Source organism: Neocloeon triangulifer, unplaced genomic scaffold (genome assembly GCF_031216515.1).
Source record: "Neocloeon triangulifer isolate White Clay Creek 2 clone unplaced genomic scaffold, ASM3121651v1 ptg000020l, whole genome shotgun sequence".
In the NCBI taxonomy this organism is placed as follows: Eukaryota; Metazoa; Arthropoda; class Insecta; order Ephemeroptera; family Baetidae; genus Neocloeon; species Neocloeon triangulifer.
The window spans coordinates 571029-593192 of record NW_026775561.1 but is presented as its reverse complement, the minus strand read 5'-3'; the positions used below and the strand labels follow the sequence as shown (position 1 = coordinate 593192).

The 22164-nt window shown below is 32.4% G+C and overlaps 2 protein-coding genes across 3 annotated transcripts; both read right to left on the bottom strand.

Annotated features, from left to right (window-relative positions):
- Positions 1–882: 882 nt before the first annotated feature.
- Positions 883–8497, bottom strand: LOC132204026 (enteropeptidase-like). Of its 2 annotated transcripts, XM_059632242.1 has the most exons (13): positions 8211–8274; positions 7488–7596; positions 7076–7136; positions 6272–6402; positions 6067–6194; positions 5348–5518; positions 4405–4513; positions 3048–3227; positions 2779–2997; positions 2582–2694; positions 1881–2051; positions 1669–1831; positions 883–1613 (listed from the first exon to the last, which is right to left on the bottom strand). In XM_059632242.1, exons 4-13 carry the CDS (start codon positions 6372–6374, stop codon positions 1384–1386), a joined length of 1587 nt encoding a protein of 528 aa, XP_059488225.1. In that variant the 5' UTR covers positions 6375–6402; positions 7076–7136; positions 7488–7596; positions 8211–8274; the 3' UTR covers positions 883–1383. The 2 variants fall into 2 exon arrangements, with proteins under 2 accessions (XP_059488225.1, XP_059488224.1); XM_059632241.1 differs by having other exon boundaries at positions 7488–8497.
- Positions 8498–10831: 2334 nt separating this feature from the next.
- LOC132203945 (uncharacterized) lies at positions 10832–16240 on the bottom strand. Its single transcript, XM_059632116.1, has 8 exons — positions 16132–16240; positions 14990–15100; positions 14597–14657; positions 14000–14131; positions 13808–13938; positions 13305–13478; positions 11484–11595; positions 10832–11142 (listed from the first exon to the last, which is right to left on the bottom strand). The coding sequence occupies exons 2-8, from the start codon at positions 15071–15073 to the stop codon at positions 11003–11005; spliced, it is 834 nt and encodes a 277-aa protein (XP_059488099.1). The 5' UTR covers positions 15074–15100; positions 16132–16240; the 3' UTR covers positions 10832–11002.
- Positions 16241–22164: the final 5924 nt, after the last annotated feature.

Below are 22164 nucleotides of genomic sequence, written 5' to 3'. Positions count from 1 at the left end.
GTTTCGAGGAATTCGGGCGCAAATTCAATTTGGAAAACGTAAATTCGGTCGGAATAAAAACTCCGCAATTCCACCTTCTTTACGTCCAAAACCTGAAACCACCGCTTTTTAATTTCGCACTATTTTTAGGAGAAACCTTTTTTTTTATAATTTGCCCTCATTTTTTTAATTTAAAATCAATGCCATCGGTTACAGCAAATATTACTTTAAATCACGTGAATTTATGGCAACAGGGTAGTTTTTAAATTAAATTTATGCGGACAAGAAAAGTTTTTCTCTTATGGAAACAAATTCTGTCCTTTTCAGTCAAATTTAGAAAGAAGATTTCATTTTGTTTCCTTTTGTAAATCGCAATCCAGAAATTGTTATTGAGCTCCATCACCCATTAAACTAAACAAGGAATACTTCTGGTTTAAAGAAATCAAGTTCCACAACCGGCAGCAGTGGCGTGTCGCGCAAGTTGCCTACTCTTGATTATCTCGCGTTTAAAAAAACTTTAATTTTCAAGTTCGTCTGCATCGGGTCTAGATTTTTATCAATTCGATTCAACAAAATCTTCTGTCTGCACCATTCTTGCCTCTCATTTACTCCAATCGCTTTGAAGAATATTTGCTTGGATTATATTATTTGCAAATGAAGCGCTTTCCACCCCAACAACAGCTTGATCTCGCCAGATCCGCAGCCTCAGTTGTGCTGGGCAGAAAAATATTTATGTTTTGATCACTCTATCGTCGGCACTTTAGCTGTTGATTTTTTTTAAATTGATTCTTCTAAATCATTGTCCTATTTTTTTTTTTTTTAAAGCAAACTTTATTGAAAATGTACATTATTTAAAAAAAAAAATTTCTTTATTTCACATAAAATTAAAAATTGAATGGAACAAAAAAATTGAGGGAAAGGTTAGAATTATTTTACTTAATATTTGTTCTCATAATATGTATCTTTCCATCGAATTCTATAACTTTTAAATAAGATATAAATTCTTGTACATATATAAATATATTTTCCACTCCGGAAATTCCATTCAAAATTTAAAAACTTGCGTTTGTGTTCAAATATGAAGTTTACGAGGCAATTGTGGGTGAAGAATATTACTTAGGAGGTGGATTTTTATTTTCATTATTATTAATGATTTCCTTACAATTAGAAAGAGCGAACGTGGAAATGTCGGAAATTTCTCAGTGTAGTATTTTTTACAATGTTAACCGATTTACTCTTGTAATGAATTGAAAATTTAATCGAAATGAATGAAAAGCTTTTAAAAAGTGTTTTCGCATCAAACGTAAGCGGCGATTTTTCACAAAAATTTTCGCACCAAAACTAATAATTTGTTATAACAAAAAATATTGTTTGAAATTTTTAACTTTGTAATGACATTTCTATTTAAGAAATAATCTGAACATTTATGTCGGGGGTGTTTTCGACGATCCAATCCATGTAATTGGTGACGTCGGTGTAGAGGGCGTAGTGGGCGGGGTCGCACGATCGGAAATTCGGAGTTATTCTCTTTCCCGGACTGGCACTGACGACGCCGCGCAAAAAGTGGCGTTTGGTGTCATCACGGTCGTAGAAAGTCAATCCTCCGCCACTGTCCCCTTTGCAAGCACTTGTCTCTAAATTAACAAATTTTTTACTTTTTTTCCCCCCCAAAGGAAATTATATTCTCACGCGCTTGAGGAATTCCGGCGCAAAAGTTCTCCGTCGGTCGCATGTATTTGGAAAAGAACTTGCTCTTGCTCTCGAAACAATCCTCATAAGAAACGACTTTCAGTTTCGCCTTTTGAAGGATTTCAGGCTGTTCGTGGTCCAAAGTGAAGCCCCAGCCGACCACCTTTCCAAATGTTTTCAAAATTTAATGCAAATTAAAAAAAAAAACTTACCATGACAGATTTGTTTGCGATTTTGTTCAAATCGTAGTCGTCGTTCCAGAGGCAAATGGGCCGCACAAAATCATTGAAATTGACCTCTTCTGCCAAGATGACCAGGGCAATGTCATCCTTGAAATCAACCTTGCTGTGGTTGTAGCCAGGATGAATCACCAGACTTGCAGCCTAAACAAAGAATTTGCAATAATTAATTAATCTTTGTGTGAGTTTTAATCGATAGTGCAGTGTTTCTTGTGGTGCGTTGAGAGTTTAAGAAGACCTCGTCGTCAGCTTTGTGAGGAATTCTGTGCTTAGCTTTGTGATTCATTTCCCATTTTCAACTTTGTCTTTTTCATGAATTTAATAGAATAAACAAAAATAATGAATTTCTCGTTGTTAAAAGAGAGTCGACCTAGAAATTGAGAAATAAAAGGAAAATTTGATTTTAATCGATGCTCAGCATCATCCAAAATATTTTATAAGGATTCAACAATTCACCTTGGATTTACCTAATTCTCCACGTCAATTTTAACCTATGCAATAAATTAAAATGCACACCAAAGGAATTTTTTAATTAATTAATAAACAAACGCATTTTAAGTCTTTCCCATCAGAGAAAAATAATTGACAGTTCTCTAATTTCCCGTAAAAAACTCTCTGAGCAGTTTTTAAGTTTTAGATTGATTCAGTCAGAAATTCTGATTTTTATTTTTTACCGTAAACTTCTGTCGATTCTCTTGCAAATTCGATCGATTGTGCATTCCGAGGGTCACGTCCACGTGTCTCGCATTCAAAGAACTTCCATCGACGTCAAAGAGACAATGCGCCGCTAAAATCGTGTTTTGATTTTAGAAATTCGTCAAGTTCAGTTATGAAAAAAGAGCGATTTTTCTAAAAATAATACAATTCTGACCTGTGACGAGGACTTTTTTGGAAATTAGTGTCGCGCCGCAAGAATCTGCCACACGCTCTGTTTCCGTTTCCCTGGAAAGACTCGCGTGCCAAGGGTGTTGACCTCTGACCGTGTTCTCGCCATTTGTGACCAACGCAAGCGCCTTTTCGGCTTCTCTTTTTCGGCGACGTTCGCCCGATCGTCGTCCGCAGTTTGCAAAACTCTGGTTTGATCCAAAATCTGGAAACCTTGAAATTTGCAAATAATCAAAATGGAAATTATATTAAAACCTTTTTTGGATTTTGCTTTGGGGATTTTTGGCATCGAAGCCAAATCGACGGACGCTGAGGTGATTTCATTCAAAAACGGCAACAAATCCAGCCATGTTGTAGCGGACCCAGAATCGGCGGCCCTCATTGCGCGTAGATAAAATCGTTTTTCTCGCTCAATAAATAAATATTTTGATAAATCTGAAACAAAATAAGCAATCAATTGGAAACTGCTAAAAAATGGAGCACTTTCCCAAATTTTGGGTTCGTTTTTTGAAATTCTTTATTTGTAAAGCTCTCAAAATATAATTTCTAACCCCTCAATCAAATTACCCACATTTGCCGCCTTTCTTGACAAAATATTAAACATTTTAATAAAAAAAATTTCCAACAACATGCATTTGAAATTTTGCAAACGGAATTTTATGTAGTCATTTAATTGTTTGTTCTTCTAAAGTATTATTATGTAATTAAAAATAAAAAATAAGAAACTTTAAAAATGAGCAGAAAGGGCATCAAAACTATCAAACGCCCGAAATCAAAAGAGACGCGGCCGCCGCGCTGAACCAAAACCATAAAAAGAAGAACAATCGAGAGCACTGAAATGCATTTGGCTTTGCCTTGCTTTGGAGTCACATTTGAGCACCAGCCTATAACTCCGCAGGAAGTTGGCTGGACTCTTCATTTTCTACTAAAACAAATACAAATGTATTTTATATAAAAAAAACATGTAAATTTTCCTCTCAATTAGCGTGGGGAGATTGCTCGAGGGCAGGTGGCTGAGGTCGTTCTAGGGCTTGACGATTGAAAGGAAAAGGCGCTCCAGGTGAACTTTTTTTTGGTCGGTGTTTTCTTCAAAACATGTTTCACAAAATACGAACGGAAATCGTGGATTGCGCGACCGAATTTTTTTGCGCTCAAACCTAAATCCTCTCAAAATTAATTGTGAAGCGCAGAGGCAGACAAAATGAAACGACGCAAATCGTCAAACAATCACAAATTTTGTGGCGTCATTGCGAATTTATAACATATTTCGCGGGCTCGATTTCACAAAAAAAAAACAGACATGATTATTGAAACAAAAAATTATGCAGTAAATCCTTAACACCAAAAAAATATCAAAATCTGACCTTCCCCTACCCCAACCTTATCCACATCCTTTCTTAATCTTTTCTCCCTTTTTAAGTTTTCAGCTTTGTTTGTCATCATCGCGTGGACCAAAATTAAGGATGTGCCAGCATAAAATGATGATTTTTTAAATACCCGAAAATATAAATAATAAAAATTAATTGGGTGGTGACTTCTGTACCACCAATAAAAAGCACAGGCCGACAAGACTTTGTCTTGGCCTGACCCAAAAGAAAAAAAAAAAACATACCAAATGATGTGCAGATTGCATTCCCGTAGAGGTCGCATTCCCTTTTTTCAATCCTTTCTTCACCATAACACCTTTGCTCCGGCAGGAAATCTAATTTTCTTCTTCCTTGCTGCCGATGGAGACAAAATTGTGGAAATAAAACGATGTTTTATAATTAAAAATCGAGGAACTAGAAAAAATAATTAATTGTAAAATTCGTGAATAGAACAATCCGTCCTGCTGTCGTCGCTTTTGAATATTCGCGCGCGCCTTCAAAGTGTCACCTGGAACAATGGACCACCCCCTACCCCTGTGAAACAAGATTCCGGTACAACAACAGGCCGTGTATCATGAATACGTGTGCAAAATTTCCGTGGGACGAAATGGAAAAACAATTTTTCACTCTTTTGCATTTATTTCAACCATTTGGGAAAATTAAAAAAACATTTCAAATTATTCAGCTATTTAGGCGATGAGTTTTTCTTTCAATTTGTAATTACGTTGAAAATTTTGCTATTAGTTGAAGAAACAATTGCATGTGTAGATGAATTCATAGCTATTTTCGCATCTTGAAAATGTTGAAATCTCGCTCTAGAATCGTTTTTCCAATAAATGTTAATTTCTCCAAAAATAGAAATAAATGATAAAAAAAACCGTTCCACTTTCAAAAATATCAAAGAAAACGAGGCAGATTTCGCAAAAACTCGCATCATCACGGCAAATTTATGGAATTATATTGACGGATTATTTCCAGTCAAATTTATTGTCATCATTTTTCCACCATTTATTCAAATCTAGTTAAAAAAAAAATTGCACAACCCGTTCAATATTTTCTGGAATATCAAAATTCAATTTTGTAATATAAGAAACTAACGTCGTTGCAAAAATCTCAATAGAAATAAAGCTGCAAAATAATTAGCTACTCGCGCCCTCTAAAAGTGTAAAAGGCAAAAGTTTAACATACTTCATAATCGGAAGCATAATAATTTTCGAGTTCGTCGTTCGTGTTGTCCCAATTCCATAAACAGGCAGGCTGCAAATTCGGTGTCAAATCCAATTTTTCAATTTGCCAAACAAAGAACATCTCGGAATAAAATCTGCCGTGCTTCAATTCCAGCTTCTTTATGTTCAAAACCTGAAACCATCGCGTATAAATTTTGAGCATTCAAAAGTATCCTTTATGTTTTATTATTATCCCGTTTTTAAATTTAAAAATTGTGCCATTGAATACACATTTGTAGCTAACGTAAATTTCAGGAAATATAATTTTTAAATCACTTAAATTCATGGCAACATAGGTTTAAATTAAATTTACACGTTCAGATCAGATTGAGGAACTTTGAATTAATTTTGAATTAGAATTTCACGATCGAGGGTTGATTCATGGGGATTTGAATTTAAAGTTCAGCTTTTCCTCGATGGGTTTTTGTGAGTTTTTATTGTTTCAGAAAAACAATATCCTGCTCTACATGTTTCGGCTGCGGGCTGCAGCCACAATTATGAGCTGTCAAACTGTTTTTCACAAACAACTCACAAAAACCAATCGAGGAAAAGCCGAATTTTAAATTCAAATCACCAACATTGAATTAATTTCATCTTGAGCAGAAAATCGTCTTTTGGAAAATCGAAAAAACTAAAATTTACAAGTTTGTGAAAAAAAGGCGGCGAAAAAAGGAAATATACCTTTTTATTCTGCGATAAACCTCTTTTCCCGAAGCAATTCTGTTCATCATTTTCGTCTTCACATTTGCCGGCATAAATTTTGATTTCTTTCCCTTCTTTATGCGCGTCGTGTAAATAGTACCCATAGTCTAATTGAGGAATCAAAAATCATTTGGTGTTAATTTTTGAAAACTTGCAAAACAATAATTCTCCAATCAATACTTACCAGAGATGATTGTTTTGTCTGATACAAGAGAACTCCATAACCCAAGAAGACACCACCCGTTCTGAGGAAAACAATCCACGGAGGGATTCCCCTTTGGTTCCATCGACCGCAGTCATTGAAATTTTGAACGCCTGAAAATCAATTATTGAGAATTTTTATTTTTGAATGAAGTAGAATTATCGAAAAGAAGTAACAAGTCCAGCCAATTTGAAGCGGAGTTTTCGGCCGGTGCTTATGTGACTGGAAAGCAAGACTTGAAAGCCGAACAATCCAGTTCTATACGCATTTTTTTACATGCGAATTTTTTATTGACGAGTAAAATGTCAACTCGATATTATAAAAGTGACAAAAACCATGTTTTAATATGAAATTCAACAGATTAATTTAATTATATTCAAGACGATTAATGAAAAATTTTATTCCCAGAGACTTTGTTTTTCTCTAAAATCAAAATTTTGAGATTATTCAGTTGGAATTTTGAATTTTTACCTAGTCAAAGGCTTATAAAAAAAAACTTTTCTGGAAAACCTTGTACAGAATATTTGATGCCTTAATTATTTTTGAATAAAAAGAAATTGAAAAATGTGTGATCGTTTTTAAAGTTGCGTTAAAAACCGAATTTTCTGTTCTTTTTCTAACATTAATAATGGGGACTTTAGAAAATTGAAAATTGCAAGTTGAGTGAACTTAAAAATTTATGCTCCACATCTGGAGATGCAATAATAAATTTTGAGCCTGATATTATTTGAAGGTTGTGAAACTTGATTTAAAAAAAATAATAATATTGACTTGAAACTTTCATACCTGGAGATTCAAAAATTGATCGATTTTTTCCATAATTCCAGCAGTCGGTCGAGTTAATTTTCTGTGAAAAATGAAAGTAATTTTAATTTTTTATTTTACTTCAATTGATCATAATTCTATTTCTTCTAACAGATTAACCGTAATTTGCCAAAATTAAAGTTGAGAAATTGAAATAATATTTTAATTCAATTCATACCGTTGGACATAATTTTGCCTTCAAATAGTTTCAATATCGAAAAGTAGAAAACTTTTTATTACATTGTCAGGACATGTTATAAAATTTATACCAAATTTTAAGTTGATTTTCTGTCACAATTTTATTTAAACTCCGATTTTAACTTCAAACAGATCCAGTCAATAAAAATTAATTGGATTCAAGGAAATTATTGATGCGTTTTTGCTAAACTCTCACCTCTATTTTTTCCTCTTCAGTCTGGGCAGAAGCTGAAAAAGTGCAGACGGCGAAAATCCAAATCCAAGTTTCAATTTCCATTTTCAAATTTGGCTTTTGCGAATTTTGCCTGCAAAATTCATTTAACAAATTTAGTTTCAAGTTGTGTTTACAAATGTATCACCGGGCATTATCTCTGCCCAAATACATCATCCATACATTCAATACTATAAATTGCATTGATAACAAGAGAGAGAAAAATACATCAAAAATACATAGACGGAACAAATTTACATCTTTCCAGGCATGAATTTTTCAAATACATTTAAAGGTACATTAAAGAGCAATTTTTTTGTGAAAAAAAATCGCCAAACGAAGATGAAAATCTGCAGATTTTGCGATAATTCCCGAGTTGACAAACTTTTTGACTCTCGCAGCTTCAATTTACTTCTCTCAAATTTTTTCAACGTTTTTTCATTCCCACTTCATACGCCCCATTTTATTTTTGCTGCAAACTTCTCTTTTTCAAAAAAATAAATCAATTTTAATTTCATATTTTCTCTCTTTATTTATCGAAAAACTAACAAATTTTAAACTTTTGAACGTGTCAATATGTGGTAATTGAAGCTCATAACAAATACTCCGGCCTTTGAACCAACATTATCTCTCAGGAAATTTGCACCACATCCAGAATTTTCCTTCTTAATTAAAATTAACCAAACAAATAACTGTAAAAATTGATACTTCTTGTGCCACTGATGCGTCGGTCGAGCTGTTGCTGAGCGCGAGAAAGCTTTGGCGAAACTGAAGCTGTGCAGGTTTGTTTCTAGCCAAAACTGGTACCGACCTTCGGATTAATGAGATGGCCCCAGGGCAAAAATTACTGGGGTCAACCAGCATATGCAGATCTCTTAACATTTTTACCATGAGAGAGAAACATCGTGGGAGATCAAGTGATTTTTATTTCGACTCTCCACTTGTGGGAAAAAATTGAATTTATAAATTTTCAATCTCGATTTCTCAAGTAAAATTTGAAAATTTGATAAAACTGAGATGGACTAACAAGAGTTACAATAAAAATCAGCAATAATTATTTACCATTTTTACTTGAAAAAAAGGAAAAATAATAACAAAAGAATTCAAACTATGTTTGGAATATTTACCAGAAAAAGTTTTGTCCTTGTGGTAAGAAATTAATACAAATTTAACGGTAAGCTGCGATTTTATACTCGAAAAATTATTAATTTATGTTAATTTTCTCCCCTTAAAGTGTCTCAAAATGATCATTACAATTGTTAATCAGGAGCTGCAGATGCTCGAAATGAAAATTTAGAATTTTTGCTGTCAACCGTATATATTTGGAAGCAGCATTCAATAAACTTGATTTTCAGCCGCTACCATTTTTGTAATTCATTAAAGTTGAGAATTTTTCTGCAGGGAATTTTATGCAGCCAAGAGATTTTAGAAAAAAGCTTTGAATTAAATTTAAAGTTTTGATCAACTAAAATCAGATCAATTTTGCTGGTCCAAGTGAATCTGGAAATTCTTCTATCGCCCGACGACTTCACTGCTGAAAATAAAATCTTTATTTTCAATTCATCGTTTTCATCATTTTTGATGACGGGCCTGATTAGTGAGAAAAACTTGATTATTTTGATAGATTATTTTCCCGAACAAAAAACGGTAAAAACAATTTCAGGCAGCAAAATGCCGATTTTGAATTAAAGATGAGAATAAAGTCGATCAGCATTGATTAGATCAGTATTGCTTAGATTTTGGATCTGCTGCATCGGAAATCTGAAATAAATTAATTAATTTTCAGCAAAAATCAAGAATCAGTTTTTACCGTACACATGTTAATTTTGTTTGAAATGAACAACTACTTTGACAATGAGAGCTAATTTTAGTCACCATTTGTCAATTTTAAATTTTGTGAACTGCGAAATCAGATTTTATTTAAACGTCGTCGAATAAGTGCTTCTCAAAATTTATCCCACTTAACGAGAATATTTCCATATTTTGTTTCATTTGTTCTGAAAATGGGCAGATTGTGTATCCAATTTGAATAACACGTGATCCTGCCGAAATCAAAACGACGCAATTTATTTGTTGATAAGCAAAATCAAAACCAAAATACTTTCCTATGATTAGAAAAATATCTTTAAAGCAGCGACTGTGTTTACTGGTTAAATTGTCATTAAAAGAAGTCCTATTTGTTAGTGTAAAAGTAAATTTTTTGCTGTAGGGAGAGAAGTTGAGGGAAAGAAGAATCGTTTTTTATTTGAGACTTTTCCTGTCGAAATGGAAAAAAATAAATAAATAAAATGAGAAACAAAACTTGTGGCCAAAACGCGCAGTAAATAAATTTAAATTAGTTCAAAGTTTCCTTTTAAAAGATCGCCAAGAATAATTATCAAGAAATAAAAATTAAACATCCATCTTATTCATGGTGATTTGAATTTTTTTTTTTTTTTTTATTATTATTTATTTATTATTTCATTACAAGTCCAGCCAATTTCCGAAGAAATTATCGGCTGGTGCTTTAAAATCGGCTTTTCCTCGATGGGTTTTTGTGAGTTGTTTATTGTTTCAGAAAAAACAATAAACAACTCACAAAAACCCATCGAGGAAAAGCCGATTTTAAATTCAAATCACCGTGAATCAACCCTCGATCGTGAAATTCTACCACAAAATCCATCTTATTCCTTGTTCACACCTGCAGCTGTAAAATGTATTTTTTGTATTTTCTATTTTCTTCATTTATTTTTCAAAATGCACACCGATTAAATCAAACAAGGAATCATTTTAGTTTAAAAAAATCAAGTTTCTCAACCGGCAGAGTGGCGTGTCGCGCAAGTTGCCTACTCGTGATTTTCCCAGTCAACCTCGCTCGCATATACAAACTTTTTTTCAAGTTCGTCTGCATCAAGTCTTGAATTTCCCATAAATTATCAATTTGATTCAACAAAAACACTTTTCTGCCCCATTCTTGCTCTTCATTTAATTCCAATCGCTTTGTTTGAAGAAATTTGCTTGGATTACGTGTTTAGCAAATGGAGTGGATTTTCTGCGAAATAGGGATTTAATTAAAAAAAGACGTGCTTTCCACCCCAAAAACAACTTGATCTCGGCACATCCGCAGCCTCAACCGTGCTGGGCAGCAAAATATTTATATTTTGATCACTTTTCTTTGTCGACATTCTAGCTGTTGGTTTGTTTTTATGTTTCTTTTACAGTTATTGCTGCTATATGAACGTGAAAGTGTTTTACAAAGCAAAGTCTATGGAAAATACATAATAATATAAAATTAATCATTTAAACAATTATTTTTTTAATCAACAAAAACTTCTTACCTTTTCGCTAAATTTGTCCAATTTTAAAAATAAGATTTAAAATAAAACTCCTCATTTAGTTTGATATAATACAATTTTTTCTTAATATTTAATGGTTCCTTTCACGAAAAAACTTTCAAAATTTAAAAACTTGCATTCGTCGCCAAATGTTTGCTAGGCATTGGTGGGTGAAAAATATTATTCTTAATTGACGGACGCTGAAGTGATTTGATTGAAGAACGGCAACAAGTCCACCCATGTTGAGGTGCTATTTGTAGAATTGGCTTCAATTGCGCGTAGATAAAATCGTTGATCTCGCTCAATAAGCAAATAATGTGAGAAAGCTGAAACAAAATGAACAATCAGTTGGAAACCATTAAAAAATTGAGCATTAAAAAGCTTTAAAAATATAATTTCTGTCTCAATAAAATGATTTTTAGCCTTTCTTGGCAAAATATTTAACGTTTTCACAATCAATTTTCCAACCATATGCCTTAATTTGAATGATATTTTGCAAACGGAATTTTATATTTCTTCAAAATCTTGGATTGCGCGACCAAAATTTTCTACGCTCAAAATTAATTGTGAATCAGAGACAGAAGAAATGAAAAGATGCAAGTCAGTAACGAATTCAAAATATTGTGGCGTGTCATAAAATTTATTCAGCATGCTCAATTTTACTTACCATTTCTTGAAGTGCAGATTGAATTCCCGTAGAGGTCGCATTCAAATTTGTAAATCTTTTCCTCTTTGTAACACTTTTGCTCTGTTAGGAAGTCTAATTTTTTCTGTTCACTCTGCCGATGGGGAAAAAATTGAATTAATTTTAATTGCGGCAAGAAGAGTTTTGTAAATCGAGGAATGAGACAAAAAATTAATTTTATCTACAAATGAAAATTCATGGCACTTTTGTGTAGTTTTTTTAGGCTTAAATAACTGTCCATTGAATGGAGATTTAAAAAATAAAGTATTGCAAAGTAAATATGGATTTTGTTTGTTCCACAGGGGGTGCTGGGGTGGCCCATTGTTCCAGGCGCATTCTCAAAAGCAACAAAGCAGGGCTTTTTTTGTTCCAAACTCATTTTAAATGGAATAATAAGATGTGGAAGTTTCTTTGTCTCGCCACCTTTGAATTTTCAAGTAATTTTTAAAAGATCCAAAAAGTTCATGAACTTCAAATCTTAAAAATTTCATTTCCCAACACCAGTTTTTATTTTACGAAACGAACATTCACATCGTAATTAATATTTAAAATATATTGCTTACTTTGAACATTATGTTGTTAAAATTAAGTTCAGATATTCGATAGAAACAATATTTGCCTCTTCCTCATTGACAACCTTTATTTTTGTATGGACTTTCAAGTTTGAAGACTGATATTTTTATCTAACAGGAAACAAAGCTGGTTTTTTATATTTAAAAAAATCGATCGCCTCTCTAAATTTACGTTTAATTTTAATATTTTACTTACTGCTAATTAATTTCTTTTATTTCTCATCCTATCAAAGCTGATCAACCCTTTCGTAGGTTGCAATTACAGAACTTTTGCTATTTTTCGGATCAAGCCGAGTTTTATGGGCAGCGCAAATTCGTCTTTGCTAAATCTGTTCACGTCTCGCTAAACTTGTCAGCCGCAATGTAAAAATTAAAATGATCAATTTATTTGCAAAGCCTTGAAAATTACCATAATATCTTGTGGTGCGCAGGCGCTGAAATTTCCTTTCGCTTTTAATTTCATATAAAAATTACTGTTGAAAACAATTTTACCCTCGGTTTTCATCGCTTTGAATCAATTCCGAATGTCGCCTGGAACAATGGTCCTCCCCCTACCCCTGTGAAACAAGGTTTAGGGAGAAAAACAGGCCGCGTATACCATGGGAAATTGGGAAGAAATGGAAAAATTGTTTCACCGCTGTTACATTTGAAGAGAAGTTAAATAAATATTTCGAATTATTCAGCTTTGGCGGTTTATGCGACGAGTTTTTCTTTAAATTTGTATTTGTGTGAATATTTTGCCAGTTTAAGGAAAAATTCTGAACCAAAAATAAAGTGTGGAGGAAGAATTTCTAATTATTTAAAAATAATTCCATCTTTTTGAGGAATGTAGAAATTTCTGGCAAAATTCGTTTATTCAATAAATGTCGATTTTCTCCAATGAAACAGAAAGACTATCACAGAAAATAACAATGATAAAAATGAAAAATATATTAAATAAAAGGAGCCTAAATTGGCAAAAACTCCCATTTACACACGGCATATTCAAAGAATTATTTTACTACTTTCACGGATTTCTCCCAGTCAAGTTTATTGCCATCATTTTTAAATCATCATGTAAAAAAATCCGGCAAAACCTTTCAAATTTTTGTTTAGAAGTTTAAAAACTCAATTTTGTTGCGCACAATTGACGTCATCGCAAAAAAACTTCTAATTGTAAGAAACTAGGCTGCAAAAATTCAATTATTTGCGCTTTCAAGAATTGGAGAAGTCAAAGGTTAATCATACGTACATGCCAATCAGAGACAACATAAAAAGTCTCGTGTTCGTCGTTCGTGTTGTCCCAATTCCATAAACACGCAGGCTGCAAATTCGGCCTCAAATCCACTTTGTCGATTCGCAAAACGTTGATCGTCTTGGAGTAAAATCCGCCGTGCTTCAATTCCACCTTCTTCACGTGCAAAACCTGAAACCATCGCGTGGTGTTAATTAAGAATATCCATTCTGTTTTATTAGAAATCCTTTTTTTTTAAATTAAAATTTGTGCCATTGAATACAAAATTAAAATGCAATATTAAAATCACGTAAATTAATGGCAACAGTTTTCAATTAAATTTATGCATAAATATCAAGAAACGTTGAATAATTTTTAACTCGAGCAGATAAATCGTCTTGTGGAAAATTGGGAACGTAAAATTTTATAAATCGCTTCAGGTGAAAAAATTACTAAATAATATTTGAATGAAATTGGAAAAAAAGGAAAAAGCAGCACAAAAATCACCAAAGAAAATTCACCTTTTTGTTCTGCAATAAACCTCTTTGAAAGAAGCATTTTTGTGCATCATCTTCGTCTTCACATTCGCCGGCATAAATTTGAATTCCCTTCCCCTCTTTTTGCGCGGTGATAAACTCATCAGGCCATCCATCTGATTTTGTGGAATAAAAATTAGTTGAATGTGCAAAAGAATAATTTTTTCTGATCAATACATTCCGAGATGATTGTTTTGTCTGATACAAGAACTCCATAATCCCATTCGCCATCATAAGTTCGGAGGTAAACAATCCACGGAGGGTTTCCACTTTTGTTCCAGCGGCCGCAGTCGTTGAAATTCTGAACGCCTTGAAACAAATTTGAGAATTAAGTAATCAAATGTTCTTGATCATGAGGAGAAAAATTTAAAAAAAAAAAAATCTTCACTCAAAATTTGAAAATTATACGGGATGGAATTTTGGAATTTTACTGAGCCAAATCCAAAAGCTTAAAAAATAGCTATCCTGGAAATTATTTCTACAGCATATTTGACACCTTAATTTTGAAACGGAAAATAAATTAAAACTACTAAAAATTTGTCGTTTTTGAATAAGCGTTTATTTCCAAATTTTCCTCGTTTTACTAAAATTAATAATGGACTTTATAAAATCTAAAATTGCAAGAATAAAATTTAAAATTCATCTTCCTGATAAGGAGAAGCAAATACAAATTTTTTTCGCCCTCAAAAATGCTGAGCCTTGTATTCAACAGGCTATAAAGGCATTAATATTAAAAAAAAAATTAATATGGAACGGAATTTTAACTTTTCATACCTGAAGCTTCAAAAATTGATCGATTTCTTCGGTGATTCCAGCAGTCGGTCAAGTTTATTCTCTGTGAAAGTTGAAAGTAATTTGCATTTTTACTTTTTATCGAACATATTTCTATTTCATACAAAAGATTACTGTAATTTTTGTGAAATATAAAAGTCTGAAATGTTGAGATGTATTTAAATAGGTAATTAATATTTTATGTCAAGCTGTAGCAAACAATTTTGCCTTCCAATGGTATTCCTGTCAATAAAAGAAATTATTTTTATGTTACCAAAAATGTTGACAACACTTTCTCGTTCACTTTAACTCAAATTTTAAGATACTAAACTGATCCGCCACCATTATGCGTCAATCGATCAAAATAATTGAATTCAGGGCAATTAATTTTCTCACCTCATCCCACCCCTGAGGCCGCGTCTGGGCAGAAGAAAAATAAGTGCAGACGGCGAAAAACCAAATCCAGCTTCCGATCTCCATTTTCAACCTTGGCTTTTGTGATTTTGCCTGCAATTTTTATTTCAGCAATTTTTATTGCAACCAAAGTACAAATATTTTACAAGCGTCTTTAAGGAGCGTCTTCTGCGAAATTTAATATTCAGATCAATTTAGTGTGAAATTTCACAGCCAGCATTACAAATTGCAGAGAAAATTATGGCGAAGAGAAATTAGGGGCTTGTTCGACCTTCTTTGGCCACATTTGACTCCAAAGTACAACAATCGGCAACAATCAAACAATGCACAGAATTTACGATATCATAAGCTTCTCCTTAATATAAGTGCAAATTTTTTTCAATCCTGATTCCCACCATTTCATTCTTGTCTGCGAACTTCGCTTTTTTACCGTATTTTCAAAAAAGATTCAATTTACAATTTTTTTTTCAAATTATAAAAATAAAAATATTTCCATTGAATTCATCAAATTTTGAAATAATAATATAATGTTTCATTTTCTCAAACAAAATGATTATTAATAGAAATATAATTTTGGGAAAAGATGCAAAATTAACTCTTGCAAAGTCTTGATAATTAAGTTTGGTAAAATAAGTAAACTGGATCTTATTTAAAATTGAAATAATTGGGATTTTTAGTTTTGAATTTCACCTATATTATTATTTAAATATTTAATTTCCAAATGTTTGAAGCTAAAAAAGCAGGTATTTGGCAGAAATAAATGGAACTGCGGCGGAAAAATTTTGCTTTTTAAATAGGATATTTTCGTTTTGCCTAATCTAAATTACAAGTAGCAAATGTTCAAAGAGTGTGTTTATTTAATCTGAAAAATCGTCTGAAAATTAGACAAAAGTAACAAATTGTCTGCGAAAGGCGAGGGCACATGTCTGGGTGTCCAAATTTTCTTTATGATATTTAAAAACTTAGCCAGAAAAACCAAGGCATTAAATGAATATTTTAATTTCAATTGTTTTGAGTAAAATTAATAGCTGGAAAAATTGCCGCATTTTGAATAAGGAAAAATTTAATTTCAATTTAAAATTAGGATTGCTATGAACATAATTCCCTTGGGACAAAAAACTTACTTGAGAGTGATTTTGTGGGACGAGCCGTGGCGATGATCGCGAGTGAGAAGCGAAGATCAAATGCCGAGAGCCTTCCCAAGCCACTTTGCTTTTGTTCGAGCCAATTGATAACAATTCTCTTGGTTTGAATCACGTGATAAATTAATTCGCTTCATACGTGCTGGGAAGAAGTTTGAAAATTCCATTTTTTGATTCTAAAATTTGCCGCTTTTCCTTTTTCTATTTTCCCTCGTTTTTTTTTTTGCTCAGTGAAATTAAAAATAAATTCAAGTATTTTCAGTATTAAAAAGTTACCAAAACTTTTAATTATAACAAAATTTGAAGGTGCAAAAGACGAAATTTTCGGAGGAGAGATTTCATTTAATTTTTAACAACATAAGTTGCTTCTTGTTTTGGAGAGAAATTGGCAGATTGTGCGACTTTTGCCTTTGATAATCTTTGACCTTCGCAGCATCCGCCGTCTCAAATTGATTGTGCCAAAATCAAAGCGAAACAATTTTTATAGTTACCAAGCGAAAGCAAAGCTGAAATAAAACAAGAAAAATTCATGGAAACAACGACTAAGTTGTTGATAAATTTTCACCATGAAAATAAATTATGGGGGGGTAGAAGTTCCCTAAGTGGAAGTTGCCGAAAGTGGAAGTTGCCTAGTAAAATGGAGGCAAAAGGTGGGGCCAGGGTAGCATGGGGAGGAAATGGGCAGCATCGACACATAATTTGACAGTAGCTGAAGCCAATGAGTGAATGGAAATCCACACATGTGTAAATGTAGGTCGAAATTGCGAATTTTTGCATTGAAATAAAAAATCGCATGTACATTGAGTGTGCCAGTGGAACCTCCCGAAAGTAGAAGTTCCCGAGAAAGCTACTCAATTTCCAATTTCGGGAGTTTCTACTTTTGGAGGTATATTTTTTATATTTTCTGAGTTTTTTAAAATTTCATTGAGTGGAAGTTCCCGAGTGGAAACTCCCTAAAAGTGGCTTCAAGTATTGTCCGAACTGGAAGGCAGGTGGCGCTGTTGAATCTGCGTGAAGGCATCTCTTTGCCGTGGAAAAAAATTTATATATTGACTTCGAAATAAGAACAACTTAAATTTATTTGTTTTTGAATATGAAAATGCAAAGGAAAAATAATAATATTATTTTCTAAAAAAAAAAATTATTTATATTTTTTGTTTTAAAATTACTTCGTACTAAAGAGAGTATGCGACGATATTTCAAATTTAATTATTACATTTCAGAGCATTAAACACTTTTCTTATTTGTTGCCTCTGTTTGCGATTGCTCGGAGCAGAAAAAGTCTACTGTTCTACGACACCAACGGCAAATAAAAATAAGTACTTTATTCATGTCTGATGGACGAAAAGTATAATAATTAATTAATTTTCTTTCTTTGGGAGATCAAATTTCTGTTTCAAATCAGGTATCCAATTAATTTCTGAAAAATATCTACAATGAGCATTAATTACAAAATATTTTTGACAGAACCTAATATGGCAAGAGACAATTTTCCTTGTAAGGTTATAATGCCTTTATTAACCGGATTCAAACTATTATTACTCTTATTATTATAATTAAGAATTCTTGATTAGAGAAAAATCAAATAAAAATTAACAAACTGTTTTTTCTAAAAATTAAACATTGATTTCAAAAAAATTGAAGCATCGTCAAAAGGTGCATGGCGCTTAGTTAGAGGTTTGTAGAGCTACGTGTATTCACTAAAATGGGTAATAGGAGAAGCATAATTATTTTTATAATATAAAATAAAATTATTTTAATGACTTTCAATCTTTTAAATTAACTTGATGTTTTATATCAAAAATTATATTTCGGTCAGATACGGAACTAATAATGATGTAAGTTAAAGGAGAGGCAGCAAAAGGAAATAATAATCTTTTTCGTCTCTCCTCGGTCTGTGGAATCAGCTGATAGCGGTAAAAATCCATTTCAGTTTTCAATTGTTCTAAGCACAGCAAAATATAAGACATGCATCAATTAATTCTAAACAAATATCTTTACTTTGCCTGTTTTTCTCAAAATTTTTTATATTAAAAGTGTCATTAAAATTCGAAAATATGGATTTTTGAGAAATTTTAGAAAAAATATTATTTTTCTGCGGTAAACGTCTTGTTCGTAAAATTCTGACCAGCGGTTTTCTTAATAACACGCTCAATAGTTTTCCATTTTTGACACATTTGTTTCTCACTTCAAATTTAATATTAAAAAACAAAAAGAGTTATAAATTGCTTTGCAACGGGTTTTTGTGCGTAAATATGTGCTAAATTTCAGTGATTTTTTAAAAACTATTATAAACAAAAGAAAGTGCAATATTCAGTTATATGCTAATTTTTTAAAGTTTTTCACTTTATCTTTCGCTCGCGTTGGAATATTTTTTAAAATTTTTAGACATAGATGCGGCAAAAATGATAAAATGCATAAAATTTGGAAGATGAGAAATGAGCAATTAATACATACTATTTGACCCGCCCCGTTTTAACGGCGCGAAAAACCAGCCGTAAGCTTGCTGCAGAGCAAAGCAGAACTTTATTTAGATTACTTGTAAGCGTGATTTCAAATATCTATAGCTTTGCTTATAATTAAAATATAAGGTTCATTTTTGAAAAAGGGGTTCAATATTTATTTTAGCATTAAATTTGGTATCAAGAATTTTTTCGTGACAGCAACTGGAGTTCAGATAATTAAATATAATACTCTAAATATTAACAAATATTTATAAAAATCGCAAAACTTCAAGATTTTCGCCATGGAACACATTATATTATATTTTCATTTAATAAAAAATGAAAAATAATTAGTGCCTTTTTGAAACAAAAAATTGGCTTTACATTAGCAATGAAATTGCCGATTTATGAAATTCTTGGATTTGTTTACTTTCCATTCCATGCAGTCATGAGCACACAGCAAAAAAAACTCAGAAAAGGCTGAAGTATTTTTATTGGTGTTTCCACTATTTTTAATTTGATTTAGAATTAAGATTATTAGATTAATAGAAATTGATTATGAGCAATTGATTTAACTTAAAGTTTTGTTTTTATTGAAATCAAAATTATGAAATGCAGCCAATAATTTAGAATAATTAAAAAATTTCATAATAATTTATCATCATACATGATTTTATTTCAAACTCATTTGAGATTTGGAGATTAAGAAAAATAATTCTGCTCAGTGAGACAAGCAATGCAAGTGCATTTTTAGAAAACTCAAATGCAAAAAAGCCTTATTTTTTGTTTGACAAAATCAGATAATTTCATCTCAGCTGATGAGAGACGAGGCCGAATAGAGAAGTAATGTTTTCTCCATTCATTCGCAGGCCCAGAGCTGCCAAAGTGTATTTTTCTCTCGCACAACCTGCAAAAATTGCCACTTTTGCCAGCAAGTGCACCTTTTTCGAATACTATTTGATAAACAGAGGTGTTGCTGCCTTCACGCAGATTCAACAGCGCCACCTGCCTTCCAGTTCGGACAATACTTGAAGCCACTATTAGGGAGTTTCCACTCGGGAACTTCCACTCAATGAAATTGTAAAAAGCTCAGAAAATATAAAAAATATACCTCCAAAAGTAGAAACTCCCAAAAGTGGAAATTGAGTAGCTTTCTCGGGAACTTCTACTTTCGGGAGGTTCCACTGGCACACTCAATGTACATGCGATTTTTTATTTCAATGCAAAAATTCGCAATTTCGACCTACATTTACACATGTGTGGATTTCCATTCACTCATTGGCTTCAGCTACTGTCAAATTATGTGTCGATGTTGCCCATTTCCTCCCCATGCTACCCTGGCCCCACCTTTTGCCTCCATTTTACTAGGCAACTTCCACTTTCGGCAACTTCCACTTAGGGAACTTCCTACCACTCATAAATTATTGAGCAAAAGGTAAATTTTTTGCTGCAGCAAAAGAAATTAAATCGTTGTTCTGGGGAAAGAAGAATGGGTTTTTTTATGTAAGATTTTCTCTGTCGAAACATCAAAATGAAATGACAAAGATAATTTTCTGCCCGAAAGGAAAATGGACGTAAATCAGTTCAACAGTTTCCTTTTCACAGATTGACCCAAAAATATCGATAAAAAATTTCCATCTCAAATTCCTCTTTCATTGGCTTAATTTTGTTTGTTTGCCCCATTCTTGCTCTTCATTTTAATTCCAATCGCTTTTGTATGGAAAATATTTGTTTGAATAATGCGCGTTTTAAAAATAGAGTTGCTGATATGAGAAAAAGAGATTTGTAATTTATTGAAATGAACGCCGTAGGCGTGCCACAAATTAACTCTAACAATATAACCTCCCAATTCACTTGGCTTTACAGTTTGCTGCTTCACGCAGACTCATTTTCTTTTTTACACAATCTATTATATGATACTGTGAACAAACTCCACCACAAAATTTACAGATACAATTTTCCAATGCTTCACAGTGATATGTGTACTGTTTGAACAAAACAAAAAGTGAAAACCATGACACGCGTATCTGGTGAAAACATGTCTATCCTTAAATTGCGCCGCCTTCCAGTTTTCTTTAATCATCGTCTCCGTACCATAAAATTCATCACAAATATTCAATTTCTTCAGCAATTGTTCATAACAAAAAGTTTCAAATGCATTGTTCACTGGAAGGTCAAATTTTTCTTTTAAATCAGAAATAAATAAATCGGTATCAACAAGCTCATACACAAAGCGAGATCTCGTGTATTTTGACATACCTAGTACTTTTTTCAAGTACCTACTCTTTACACATTCCAGTTTCACAAAATCTTCCTTTTTTAAATACTTCCAAATCGCTTCAATACCATACGAGGCCATAGGAGCAAATTTCAGCTCAAATAATTTCAATGCTGTGTCAATCGAAAGCATCCGCAATTCTTTTACACTATACATTGAGAGTAACGCCGCTCTCACTCGCTTTTCGATATGCTTTTTAAAAGTCACCCCTGAGGGCTGAAAAATTACTCCTAAATAAGTAAACTCATTAACAAATTCAATTTCCTCATTTTGAAACAACAAAGAATCGCCTTTCTTTAACCTCCCTTTTCCTCCATTTCTAAACTTCATAATTTTGCATTTTCCGACATTTAATTCAAGGCCGCGCTCCATGAGGTACATTTTTAAATCTGCCAGGAGTGATTTTAAATCTACTAAATTAATACACGTAAAAACAATATCATCTGCATAAAAAATTGCTTTTATGTTTGGATACTTTTTAACCAGCTTTTGGATATCTGCAATAGAAATATTGAAAAATAGCGGGGAGGTGCAGCCACCTTGCCTCACTCCATTCGACTGAGTTAATAAATTAGATTCTGAAACGCCATCCACAATTTTTAAATAATTCGGATCTAATGCTTTTGCTAAGAAGGATAGTTCAACATATGATAATTTATTACAATCAACTAATTTCTTAAAAATGCACTCTCTATTTACTGAATCAAAAGCTTTCCTTAAATCTAAAAACAAGGCATACAAAGATGATTTCTGCTCGTAAACTTTTAAATTAATATCCTCTAACAAGGCATGAATAGCTTGACCCGTCGATTTGCCTTTTACAAATCCGTATTGGTTCTCTGGAATATATTCAATCAAGTTCGAATGAAGTCTATTGTGTAGTACTCTATCTAAAAGATTATAAAACACTGGACTTAAACTAATCCCTCTATAATTATTCAAAAGAAAAAGAGATTTATAAAAAAATTTAAAAAAATAACGAGCTTTCCACCCCAACAACAACTTGATCTCGCCAGATCCGCAGCCTCAGCCGTGCTGGGCAGCAAAATACTTATATATTTTGATCACTTTCCTTGTCGACACTCGAGCTGTTGTTTTGTTTATATTTCTTTTCAAATTATTACTGCTATATCAGTGTGGGTGTTTTTTGAAAAGCAAAGTATAAAGAAAATATGTTATTTCCAAAAAAATTAATTTATCATTTCAACAATGATTTTTTTTAATTATCAAAATTTTTTACCTTTCCATTTAAATTTGGTCAATTTTATTATTTTTTTTTTTTTAATGAGATTT